The sequence below is a fragment of the Trachemys scripta genome, chromosome 3 (genome assembly GCF_013100865.1).
Source record: "Trachemys scripta elegans isolate TJP31775 chromosome 3, CAS_Tse_1.0, whole genome shotgun sequence".
In the NCBI taxonomy this organism is placed as follows: Eukaryota; Metazoa; Chordata; order Testudines; family Emydidae; genus Trachemys; species Trachemys scripta.
Window position 1 is genome coordinate 105,334,360 of NC_048300.1, and position 13,726 is coordinate 105,348,085.

At 44.5% G+C, this 13,726-nt stretch overlaps 1 protein-coding gene across 8 annotated transcripts in view; it reads right to left on the bottom strand.

Moving 5' to 3' along the window:
- Positions 1-13,726, bottom strand: part of EYA4 (EYA transcriptional coactivator and phosphatase 4) — a 218,351-nt gene that overhangs the window by 186,718 nt on the left and 17,907 nt on the right. For all 8 annotated transcript variants that reach the window (XM_034765624.1, XM_034765622.1, XM_034765623.1 and 5 more), the window contains exon 2: positions 13,184-13,285. In XM_034765624.1, the coding sequence (XP_034621515.1) occupies positions 13,184-13,216 (33 nt within the window). In that variant the 5' untranslated portion in view covers positions 13,217-13,285. The remainder of the gene's footprint in view (positions 1-13,183; positions 13,286-13,726) is intronic.

Genomic DNA, 13,726 nt, shown 5'->3' on the forward strand with positions numbered 1-13,726 from the left:
TACACTGTTGCCATGGTTAAATACAAGGTAGTTTTGCAGAGCATGATTTATTTAAGTAAAAAACAAAAACACTAAAAATCTAATTTTACTGAAGTCTGAGTCACCCCAGGCACCAATCTTGCAATTTACAATGCATGATCAGGCTGCCAAACTTATATGGAGCCCCATTATCTATATGGCTCTGTGTACACTGAACGCTATTTCTGTTGTAAATTGCAGGGTCAGGGCATTAGCAAGAACATGCAAATTTTAACTGAAAACTGATTGCAACAGGAACACATGCAATACCTTCACTCATAAAAAACATGAAAACAACATTGGTTCAAGGGCTGCCAGGGATTGTCCAGCCGTAACTACTGTACAAATATGAGTGGCATGCACTATAAGCTATAAAGTATGATGGAAAACAAATAACTTACACAATGCACAATTCCAATGCTGTCCTCACCTCACAAAAATGAAAGACTTTTATCCAGCTTTATAGCTGTACACATCTGCTACAGCCCCCATTTTATGGGCTTCAATCTATGGTTCAATTCTAGGTTAAAATTAAGTAATCTAAATATGCACTCTGTTACATAAAGAGCCAGATGATGAAATTACATCAGCTTCTAATAAGGCTCTTTGAAATCCTAAACTAACAAGTTAACAGCCAAATTATTTTGTTTTCTTTTAGTAATTATTTAGTGTTCAATCAACATTAACAGAAGAAAAATAAAGAGTTTGACACCTTTGTAGGAGTTACAAGCCTATGATTATTTGTTGCCCCAGGACACAAGTCATATATAACTACTACATATTTTATATTATTTTATTAATAGCATGCACATCTCCCAATACAAACTTGCCATTTTTTTTTTAAAAAAGCAAGTAGTTAAGAGGTTTATTAAGTTAAAGCTTATAATTTTTTCCTCATTTAAAAACAATATAAAAATTCTTTCATTTAAAAGAAGGCTATTTATACTTAATCTTTGAAAGAATTAACATAATTTAAGAGGAAAAATAATTATTTGGTAGGGTTACCATATGTCCGTATTTTCCCGGACATGTCCGGCTTTTTAGTTCTTAAATTGCCATCCGGGAGGAATTTTTAAATATTTAAAAACATCCGGGAAAATACAGACACATGGTAACCCTAAGTCCAAAGGCTGGCGGCGCTTCCCAGGCAACTCCCGGCGCCCTCCTGCCAGCAGGAGCCTACAATGTGAGTAGCCCCTAGGCACAGAGGTGAAGGGGGTCTCCGCATGCTGCATCGGATCCCTCCAGCCCAATCAGAGCTGCAGGGGCAGGGCCTGCAGGTGCCAGCAGTGGGCAGAGAGCCCTCCGCCCCCCAGCTCCCGACTCTAGGAACCAGAGGGACCTGGGAGCCCCAGATAAGCACCGCTAGGACTCCCCACCTCGTCCCCGGCAGGTCCCTCTGGCTCTTAGGGTCGGATCGGGGGAGCGGAGGGCTCTCTGTGTGCTGCTGGTGCCTGCAAGCCCCACTCCGCGGCTCCAGCAGCTCCCATTGGCACTTTTCCCAGCCAGTGGGAGCCACGGAGTTCACACTTGTGGCGGGCACAGCATGTGGAGACCCCTCAGCTGTCCCGATCCTAGGAGCCAGAGGGACCTGCGGCAGGAGGGGTGATTAGGCGAGCGGGGAGGAATGAAGAGGCGTGTGGTGAGCCTGCAGCGGGTGGGGGAGTGAGTAGGTGAGCGGGGGGTGGTGGTGAAGAGGCGAGCGGCGAGGGAACCAGTGGCTGTCTGGCTGGTGAGGAGGCAAGTGGCGAGCGGGGAGGGTGAAGAGGCAAGCAGTGATCCAGCAGCAGGCTGGGGGAGGGAGTGATGAAAAGGCCAGTGGTGGGCAGCTGGGGTTGAAGAGGCGAACCAGCCAGCAGCAGGTGGGCAGGCGGAGGTGAGGAGGCAAGAAGCAGCGAGCCAGCAGCAGGCGGGGGTTCTCGGGGTGGGAATGGGGGTGGGTTGGGGACTGAGGAGGGACGCAGCAAGCCAGCAGCGGGCCACGGGCAGGGAGGGGGCGGGACTTGGGGCAGAGTGGGCGTGGAGTGTGGGAGGAGCAGGTGTGGACTGTAGGCGGAGCTGACTCCCCCCCTCCCGCCCCCGTGGAGTCTCCTCTTTTTTGAATGTTCAAATATGGTAACCCTATATAAGATTGAAAATAAGATGAAAACATCTGTCACTATATTCCTTATAGGAGTTTTAAAACATTGTCCCTAAAACCCATTACAAGCACAATATTAAAAACTACCTTTTTACCAAGTCTATACAAAAACAAGTTACTGTGGCAGTGGCTTTTCTTTTACTGGATAAATAGCTACCCACAAAAGAGTAGCAGCATAGAATTATTTTAAGGCCAAAAGAATCAGTTTAAAGATTAAAAGCAAAAAGAATTGTTTCTTTCCCCCTGTTTTCTCTCTTTTAACTGGAATTACAGATAAAGAGCTGTCAGTATCTGTTCTGCTGCCAGAGAATAACAAGTTCCCTCCTTCTGTGTCAGGAATCAAGGCTTGCCTACTAGCGCAGCTAGCCTGCAGCTGGCTGCGTGATTGGCTACATCACCTGATTGGCTGGAGGGCCCAGCAGATTGGCTCTTAATCAGGCAGCAGCTTGCTGACTGCTCAGTGCTCATATTACCACTGTGCCTGCTCCTATGTTACCTTGTTCCTGGTGACCCTGCCTTGCACCCATCCTTGTTCACCCTGACCCTGCTTGAGACCCCACTTACTCTCAATGATTCCAGCTTGACCTTTGGCTCTGGTACCCAGTTCCTGACCTTTGACTGTGGCTTCTCACTACTGCCTCCAGCTCTGACCCTAGTTCTTGGTTTCTGACACTCAGTTTCTGATGCCTGCTCCAACCGCTAGGCCTCAGGCTTGCTTCAAACACTAGGCCTGATGCCCACACCAAACACTAGGCTAGATCACCCATAGCATGGTTACCTGACAGATTGAGCAGCCCAAGACAAAAGACCTTGAGTCCTGAGGGGCCCCACGTATGCCCCCCATCTTGTGCACACGCATCAGAGACCAGGGATACCAACAGTTGGGGCCGTGAAAATGGAACATCTGCGCAAACCGCCAGCGGATCCAGCCCCCAGTCAAGGAAGGCAAGAACTGGAAGAGTACTGTGATAACCAAGTCCAGATGGTGGCGGTTTGGCAAGCCATGCCTGGAGGGGCCTGAGGTGTAGTCTTGCATGCTGCACTATGTACATACATGCATTGATGTGGCCCAAAAGCCTCAAACCATGCTGGGCTATTATAATCAGGTGGTCCTTGAGCTGTACAATCAGGGACGTGATCGTTTGAAATTGGCCTTCTGAGAGGAAGGATACAGCTTGGATAGAACTGAACACCACTCCAATAAACTCTATCCTCTGCACCAGAGTGAGGGTGGATTTCTGAGCATTTATTATCAGGCCTAGAGCCTTTAATGTTGACGGGATAAGGTGGATGCTGAACTCCACCTGGGCCTTGGATTGATCTTTGACCAGTCAGTCGTCCAGATACGGGTAGACTTCCATTCCTTGTCTACTCAGGTAGGCCGCGACTTCCTCCGGGCACTTTGTAAACAATCGAGGGGACACTGACAGGCCAAATAGGAGAATTGTGAATTGGTAGTGCGGTGGTTCATGACAAATCTTCTGTAGCCTTGGAAGATCAATATATAAAAGTAGGGCTGTGTACCATTCCCTTGGATCCAGGGATCCAAGGGATTAGGGCCCCTGAATGTCTGGCAGGCATTAATGCTGAAGTGGAGGGGGGTGGTTGCCTGCACTTAAAGCCCCTGCTCCATTTCCTCTGTGGGTCGACAGGCCATAGGGGCGAAGAACCAAGAGGACAGCTGCAGTCTTAAGTGCTTCCCAAAGTCACCAGGGTGTATAAACCCAGGGACTTAAGGGTCGCCCTGGAATATTTCAGACCATGAAGCTTTGCATTTGTCTTCTCTGAAAAGAGCAAAGTACCCTCAGAGTGAAGGTCCCGGAGGGTTTGCAGAACCTCCTGCAGGAGGACTGAAGCCACAAACTCCTATGTATGACTACTGTAGATGCCACATACCTGGCTGCCAAATCCGCTTTATCAAGGGCCGCTTGCCCGGAAGTTGACACACGCGCTCCCAACATGACCTCATCAGGAGAAGGCTCCTCCTCTGACTGGATCCCGTGGTGCTGGCTCCCGGTACTCGGTGCCAAGCTCGGTACCGGAGTCCATTTCAGGTGTTGCCCCCAGGGGTGGCGGTGCCCCTCTTTCAGAGGCCACCAAATAGAAGCACCTCAATGGGGGCCCCTGCATGGGGAAAATGCTCCAAAAAAGCCACTGCATGGGCCCTAGCCACTGCCCATGAGGCCAAGTACTCCAATGTCATTCCCGAGTGGGTAGGGATGGCTGGTGGCATGTTGGGATCAACTCGTGGATGGGAGAAGTACAACTCCACCTCCAAGGATGAGGAATCTCTGCCTGGTGGCCACGGAGGAGCAGTTCCCACCAATGCCAGAGATTGGTGCCAACGCAGGGAAGACAGCAGTGGGGCCAACATAGATGGTTTGCTTTTCGACAGTACCATGGAGCTGGTACTGAACCGTGACCAGTGGCTGCATGGTCCCTCCTGCCCACCGGCACTTGACATCACCAACCCTTGAACAGCCAGTGATGCTGGCACCAACAGCAAAAGCAGGTCACTGATGGCGTGAATGCCTCTGGCATGGATGGCATCGCAACAGCGCTGGTACCACACCCACCTTCTGGTGCCAACGGATCTTCTGGAGCCAAAGTCAACAGCACTGACTGCTGGGGCAGAGGAGCGGCCTGACATAGGTTGCACCCTGCTCTGCTCTCCATGCCTGTCCCCCTTTGGGGTCGGGGAACAATCTCTCTTGGCCAGTGGCTTCTTCTGCTTCTTCCTCGACACCAGGGATGGCAAAAGGTTCTGAGACTCCTGTATAGTGGAAGGAGTGCTCCTCCTCAATACCAAGGTGCTCGGTGCCAAGTCTGACTGGCACGGCTCGGAGGAAGGCCTCAGTGCTGCCTCCATCAGCAGGGACTTCAACCTGGCCTCCCAGTCCTTCTTGGTATGGGCCTTAAAGGCCCTGCAGATTTTGAAGTGGTTCCCGATGTGAGTCTCACCCAAACACTTCAAGCATCTGGAAGGTGGGTTACTCAGGGGCACAGCCTTGTTGCAAGAGGCACAAAGCTTGAAACCTGGCGACTGAGGCATGCCTCAGCACCGGAAACAGATTAAGCTCCACTAACAATGGAGAAAAACTAACTATTTACATAAACTATAAAGGGAACTATATATACACAATTAACAGGAAAAACTAAGTCCACTGAGAAACTTTCAACAGCAACAAAACTTTCCAGCGACCATCACGGGCGGTAAGAAGGAACTGAGGGGGCGCCAGGTCCTTTATACCAGTGCTATGAGCACGCGGTCCCAGAGGGCCCCAGAGCTGACCTGACAGGTACCACTGAGGGAAACATTTATGGCGACTGTGCTCGGGGCGCACACACACCTACACTGGAATGGATATGTGTAAGCACTCAAAGAACACCACATCCATCCCTGCATGCCTTCCACCACACAACCCAAAAACCCAGGCCCCAAGATTCTGGCAGGAATCAGAGCTAGTCCCCAGGCAGACTCCCTGATTGGCTGGTAGAACCAGAAAACTGGCTCCTAAGGCAGCAGCAGCTCACTGGCTACTCAATGCTCATGCCCACCACTGTCACTACTCCTTTGTTGCCCGGTTCCTGCTGCCCCTGCCTTGCACCCAGCCTTGTCTCTGCCCTGTCCCTGCTTGAGACCCCCATCTTGCCTGTTAATCCTATTGCTCAAAGTAATTCCAACTTGACCCTTGGCTCTGGCTTCTGACTACTGCCTCCGGATTGACCCTTGGCTCTGGAACCCAGGTCCTGACCCCTGGCTTGATCCTTGGCTGTGGGTTCTGACTATGGCCACCACCTCTGACCCCAGCTCCTGGTTTCTGATGCCCAGTTCCTGACATCCACTCTAAATCACTAAGCCTGACCCCCACACTGACCACTAAGCTAGACAGCCCACGTCCTGGTAGCCTGAGAGTCTATATGTATGTATGAGTTTATATATTGCTAGACACTGTGCCACATGGGATTGGAGCATAAGGTAAAAGGAGCATTTTCTCCCACCAGGCAACAAGCAGTACAAGGTCTCTCCATACTGTGCTCCAAGATAGTACAAATAGACGGTCTTGGCTACAGCACCAGCCCCCTCACCATGGCACCAAGGTAGGAGGAGAAGGCAACTTCTCAGGCAGTGCATAAAGATTTTAAATGTACCATAGGTACATAGTTTAAAGCATAAATAATAATAGGAAAAATAAATACATTGTGGCATGACACAATAAAGAGTATATATTGCAAGCTGTCACACAGACATGTCAGCAAACAACAGCTGTTCATCTCAATCAAATTCTATTCCTTCTGAGACTGAATGAAAGTGTACATAGATTTCAGGAGCAGTTTGAGACCATGCTATCATCCCACTGGTATGAGGAGTTTCCAAATACCAGGATGTATACACAAACTGAGTCATTTGCAACAATTAACCCAAAAGAGTTGCAAAATTATTGAAAAACATTCCTTTCAAAACAGATTGTAGTTTTAAGTTTATAAGGTATTGTTATTAACAAAATTAAGTACAAGTTACTTTAATTTAACCTGTGTCCTTTTGAGCTCTTCTGCCTATTATCCTATAGCAGCTGAGATCTTCCATATGCTGATCAATTTAGCAGCTTTTTCTAAAAGGTGGAAACTGATGGCTCGGTTATTTACAATGAGCGAAGGGGATGTAAGAGAGTACCAAATCAGAATGCAGCATTTTACAGTCACATTGCACTAGCGTAAATGAATACATAAGGCACAGAGCACTCATGAATTATGCCTTTAGAGTTTTTCATCCCCCCCTCTACTAGCCACCACAGTCTTGTCATAATTTGATTGATCTAAATTTAGAACAGAGGCCTCAGTATTGAAGTCAGTGGGGATCTCTGCAGGACAGGGTTAATAGACTATAAACTTCAGGGGGACATGGATCCTGGGCCAAATTCTGTCCTTTGTTAAACCCCTTTCATCACCACTGAGTTCCAATGGGATACTGTATGAGATATAAAATCAACAAAGAATTTGGCCCCTGGCCTTTTAATCTGCTTGTAAAACACCATGAACACCTATGCTACTAGATCAATAACTAAAAATAAGACTTGCTTTTCCTTGGGTATGCCTGAGAATGTTTACATCACTATAGTGCTAAGGTGCACAAAACCAGGCACAGTAAGTAACTTCCATTTTCCTGCTTTACACAGTTATTCTTTATAAAGATAGAGATAACATGAACTATCTCAGATATTCATGCTTGGTAACAGAGTGAATATATACAATAATGGGTTTGCCAGATAGTAAAAAAAAAAAAAAAAAAAAAAACCACGAGGAGTCCTTGTGGCACCTTAGAGACTAACACATTTATTTGGACATAAGCTTTCGTGGGCTAGAACCCACTTCTTCAGATGTACGAAGTTAAAAATACAGGAGCAGGTATAAATACATGAAAGGATGGGGGTGCTTTACCAAGTGTTTGGTCAGTCTAACGAAATAAATCAATTAACAGCAGGATTACAAGGGAAGGGAAAAAAAAACTTTTGAAGTGGTAAGAGAGTGGCCCATTACAGACAGTTGACAATAAGGTGTGAGTAACAGTAGGGAGAAATTAGTATTGGGGAAATTAAGTTTGGGTCATTACAAAACCTAACTACTCCCAATCTTTATTCAGGCCTAATCTGACGGTATTTAGTTTGCAAATTAATTCCAGTTCTGCAGCTTCACATTGTAGTCTGTTTTTGAAGGTTTTTTAATTGAAGAATTGCCACTTTGAGGTCTGCTATTGAGTGACCAGAGAGACTGAAGTGTTCTCCTACTGGTTTTTGAATGTTATGATTCCTGATGTCAGATATGTGGGAATCATAACATTCAAAAACCAGTAGGAGAACACTTCAGTCTCTCTGGTCACTCAATAGCAGACCTCAAAGTGGCAATTCTTCAATTAAAAAACCTTCAAAAACAGACTACAATGTGAAGCTGCAGAACTGGAATTAATTTGCAAACTNGGAATCATAACATTCAAAAACCAGTAGGAGAACACTTCAGTCTCTCTGGTCACTCAATAGCAGACCTCAAAGTGGCAATTCTTCAACAACAGTTTAGATGAGGTTTAACCGAAACAACTCATCACAACCAATCAGCATCACATACCCATTGCTCAGTTTCCCCTCCAACCACCATCTCACCTGCCTTACTTGGGTTGAATTATGACCAGTTCATTCTCATTCAGATACACAGTCAGACATTATTGAAATTACAGAATTTGGGGTTTGATGAAAAAATCAAAAATGAGTATAATCAGCCTATGGCAGACAATGCACCCCAAAACACCACACAATCTTCAGTGACTTCCTGAAACCTTGGGATGGGACCGCTACACACACACAATCTACTCCCCAAAGAAGCTGGAGAGCTCTGTGTAGATCAAAACACTTGTCTCCTTCACCAACAGAAGTTGGTCCAATAACAGATATTACCTCACCCACATTGTCTCTCTAAAGAGTCAACAGCACATGGTGGTCACTGATATCAAAAGTTGCTGATACTTATGACAGGCCTGGAAATCTTAGCATTGTTCATTTTAGAGTGATTCTTTTCTATTTTATGGTAATTACTTTAGAAAACCTGGTGGTTCTATCATTTTTTTCAGTCCATAAATACATAAGTGGCACATGGGTTCTTTAGTCATGCATAAGTGATGAGCTGGGGGAAAGGACCTCAGCAGCAGACCATATTTGCACAGACACAACTACTATGCCTCAGTGACCAGCAGACAGGCTTGCTATGGCAAAGTGATCAATTTTGGCTGTTTTACGTAACAATTCACTTTACTATTGAATGCAGGGATAATGAAATGTTTTTATCCTCATTGCATGAGTAAAGGGCAGCAGAACTATACTTAGCATGCCCTAATTGAGGGGATGGGGATGCCAAAGCCTAGTAGAAATTAGAGAGGGTGAGGACAGGAGTTTCTACCTGCTGGACTGAAATCCTAGGGTATGTTTACACTGCGGTTAAAAACCTGCAGCTGGCCTGTGCTAGCTGACTTAGGCTAAGGGGCTGTTTAATTGAGGTGTAGATGTTCAGGTATTGGTTGCAGCCCAGACTCCAGACCCTGCAAGGTGGGATGGTTCCAGAGCTCGGGCTCTAGCCTGAAAGTCTATACAGCAATGAAACAGCCCCACAGCCCGAGCGCTGTGAGCCTGAGTTGGCTGGCATGGGCCAGCCGCAGGTTTTTCTTTGCTGAATGACCAGCAGTATGTCTTTCTTTGTAGACAGACCCTTCAAGATGCCTAGGCGTGGTGTTCAGTTTTCCCCAGGTTACTGGATGGGGACTCGAGCCAGTTCTGTTTTGTAATGTTTAGAGAAACCCCTAGATATTGTACATGGCCCTTGTTGCAGCTGACACCACCTGGAAGAATTATTTCATATAGCTTTGTTTTTCCCCTTTACCTTGCTTTTTCAGTCTCCAAAGTTTGGATCAGGAAGATGGGACAACCATTTCAAAAATACACTACTAAGCAATTTAGGACTAAAGGTGATCACTTTGAATTCCTGCTGAGACTGTTGTATAATAAAAATAGGAACAGAGGTTCCTGTGGCACATTTAAGACTAACAGAAGTATTGGAGCATAAGCTTATGCCGAAAGCTTATGCTCCAATACTTCTGTAAGTCTTAAAGGTGCCACAGGAACCTCTGTTGCTTTTTACAGATTCAGACTAACACGGCTACCCCCTGTTACTTAATAAAAATAGAGTTAATTTAGACGCAATGCTTCACAGGTTTAAAATTTATTTGTCTTGCCCTCCTGTCATTCTAAACAACCAACCTGTCAGTTCTGGAAACTTCTAAAAGTAAAGCAATCCATCATCATCATCATCAGTCAATAAAACAGTTACAAAAGTGCTGTCCTGGACTAAAAATATAGTGCTGTTCTGGACTAAAATGGACTACTGTCCAGCACATAACAATTGCATTGGCAGCATAGGGAAATAATGGGACACTACTTTGTTAGTCACCAGAGGAAACGGTATTTCCTTTCTACCACCCTGTCTGTCTGACTGTTCTATCCAGTGATTCTCAAACTTTCATATTGGTGATCCCTTTCACATTGCAAGCTTCTGAGTGCGACCCCTCTTATAAATTCAAAACACATTTAACACTATTATAAAGGCTGGAGATGAAGCAGGGTTTGGGGGTGGAGGCTGACCGCTTGCAACCCCCACATAAGAACCTTGTGACCCCCTGAGGGGTCAGGACCCCAGTTTGAGAACCCCTGATTTAGATTGTAAGCTCTTCAGGGCAGGGACTATTTCTTACTACTGCCTTAGCATGATGGCACCCAGAAATCTGCTGGGGCCTATTGGTGTGTAATACTAACAACACCACATATAATGTCAGCAGGTCTAAAAAGCATAAATCCTGCCTTGAATTTATGATCCTCTGTGCCATTATGCATTATACCATTAATAACACTCAATGACAGCAAGTGCTGCCTCCATATACAATAATTATCACAGCTCAATTTTCACCTCACCTTGTAATTTGTTAGATGTTTTTCATATAATAGTTGAAAGCTACATTTTAACTATGAAGGATATTATGGAAATTAGACTACCCTTAATATTAAAAAGGCTGTTAAATATGCACTTATCAAACATCCAATGCTGCAAAAACAGTTTAACCATCATGACCAACCATATACATCTTTTTGTACTAAGTTTAAATTTATGGATCTATTTTCTGTTAATATTTCTATTAGGTAATTGCACAGAGGAATTACCTCAGGTATGAAAAGGCAGAATCTTTACTTAAAGTCATTTATCACCTTTATATAACTTTATTTAATAAGGAAGCCATTTAATTCTTACATGCTCCAGAGTTCTGGTTGGGAATGTTAGATCAGTGGTTCTCAAACTGTTGGCCAGGACCCCAAAGTGGGACACAACCCATTTTAATGGGGTTGCCAGGGCTGGTGTTAAGACTTGCTGAGGCCTGGGGCTGAAGACTGAATCCCACTGCCCAGGGCCAAACCCCAAGCGCTTCGGCCCTGAGTGGCAGGGCTCAGGCTTCGGCTTCAGCCCTGGGCAGAAGGGCTCAGGTTACAGCCCCACTCCCCAGGGCTGAAGCCTTTGGGGTTTGGCTTTGACCCCGGCCCAGGGAGGCAGGACTCGGCCAGGCTCAGGCTTCAGTCCCCCCTCCTGGGCTCTTATAGTAATTTTTGTTGTCAGAAGTGGGTTGCAGCGCAATGAAGTTGGAGAACCCCTGTGTTGGTAAAGCTGTATTTATCTAAGCAGTGCCACCACTATGATTCAACAATTATTTTAAAGGATATTTAAATCATCCATGAAAACATGTTTCAGTATAAAATCTCATACTTAAGGTTGTCAGTTGAGGAGTGAATTATTTTTCCCCCGCACTATCCAAAAATGAAGAAACCCTTTTGTTCTGACTGAAATTTTAAGAATGAAAAACTGAAGGTACTGTTCTCAAGTTCTTCTCTGCACTCCTATTACCTACAAAAGTCTTTGTTACAATAAAATGTTACAACTAGTCCATTATGCAGACAGTATATCTGAATGTATCAGACATAAAAAATATTGTGACACCCAATTACCCCTTAGAGAAAAAGGACAAGAAATCTCCAAGGTTTTTTCCCAATCTTTCTGTCAAAGGAGGATGAGGAGGGATTCTCTGCACGCTCTGCAACGCAGGACATGGAACCAGTCCCCTCAGATGCTTGGAGTCCCAGGAAGATCAGAATGAGACAAAGCCTTCCATACAGTGACTCTGCACCTCTGCAACTGTCCAGCTACCCTGCACCTCTCAGTTAAGCTCCATTGTAGCTACACTACCATGCACTATCCTGGCACCAGCTCTCTCCAGCACTATGGAGGGAATCCACTATATTATCTTTTGGGATGATCACTGCAGGACCAAGGAAAGATGATGCACAACTTTCCCCCCTTCACTTGCCCACTTCTCCCAACTGACCAATAGCTCTATCCCACTCCCACCTGCTTAAATAGGACTCCAGACTATGGAACACCCTCTGCAGGGAAGAGGGAGCCCTCCCTCTGTATGGTTCATGTGAAGGTTTTTGAGTCATGATAGAGCCCTAAGTTATTTAATTTAGAATAGGTATTACATATGCAGGGTAATTATTCAGCAATAAAGTGAATGGTCTTTGGTAGGGAGGGAGATTAATATGCAGCCTAAGGAATAAATGTTCTTATCTTTATGGTAAGGAATCTTGTACACATTGCTCCATTTGTTGCTAAATGAAATGTTTCGTGTTTGAAAATTCTCCCACAAAAATTTTGTTATGCTTATAATATGCTTATGTTCTAAAAGATCTAGCAAAGTAAAAGCAATGAGTTGCAGAGTTATAGCTACCAGTTCTTTCATGAACGGTCATTGTTGGCCTATGTATAGTAGCATATATTTTGCTCTCATTTATACCAGTGCAATACACTGGTTTCCATAGGAATGTACCAATATATCTATAGAATTTGGCCCACTGTATGTAAGATCTTCCTCCATCATAACTAGTAAGACAAGGTATATTAGCCTTAATTTTCTATAAATATTAACATTTATCAGATCTTAACCTCACTGAAATAGCTCTGTGTGTGTGTGAATTCACAATACAGACAATATGAAAGTATATTTTGACAGAATGATTTGAGCCAGACACAATGCAGGCAAATGCTATGCAAAGTCTCCACATACTGCTCTTCCAGTGTACCTCAATTATGTCCATCAACGCTTACTATTTCAGTTCTGCCAAATCCTGCTGAACTGTGTGGTGATTTTGTAATGTGCAAGAATAGACAAAGGTGAGACCAGAATACTCACTTCACCTCTGACCTAAAAAGTTATTTGAACCTAGATTCCCAGAAGGTCTCCAGGGTCTTTTTGTTCAAAGAAACTAGTATTGATACAATTTCTCACATCCATTCTCAAAGAGAAATTTCTGAAGGCATCCTTTTGAACATGGCATACAGAACACTATGGCAATTTCTTTGATAAAACTTCACTGAATTTGTACTTACTGATTGTTCATTTAAATCCTGAGAATCTTCCATGGAGGTAACTTTTCTTTTTCTTTCCACCAACAATAGAAGTATCTTCCCTTTAAATTACAATTGGGGTTTCTAAATTAAAAAAAAAAAAAAAGTGTCGTGATCTAATTCTTACTTCTAAAGCACGTTCAGTATTAAACATTCTGGGTGAAATCCTGGCCCCACTGAAGTCAATGGCAAAGCTCCCACTGACTCCAATGGGGCCAGGATTTTACTCTCTTGTTTCAACATGCCCAGTGTCATTTTGGAAAGCAGAAACTATTTGAAAAACACAAACAGAAACACACACTTAAGTAATAATTCTTCAGCTCCTGCCAGAAAAAAAAAAAAAACAGTTCTGAAAACAAAGCAGTAGAAAAGCTAAAAATGTTTAATGAAAGCAGCTGTTTAAATAGACAGCAAAAGATAACTTTGGGATGTAAATATTAGTAAGGTAGTTATCGAACACAGAACAAAAACACTTAATACTCATTTAAAGATAACTATTAATGATAGTCATTACACATCTAGCGG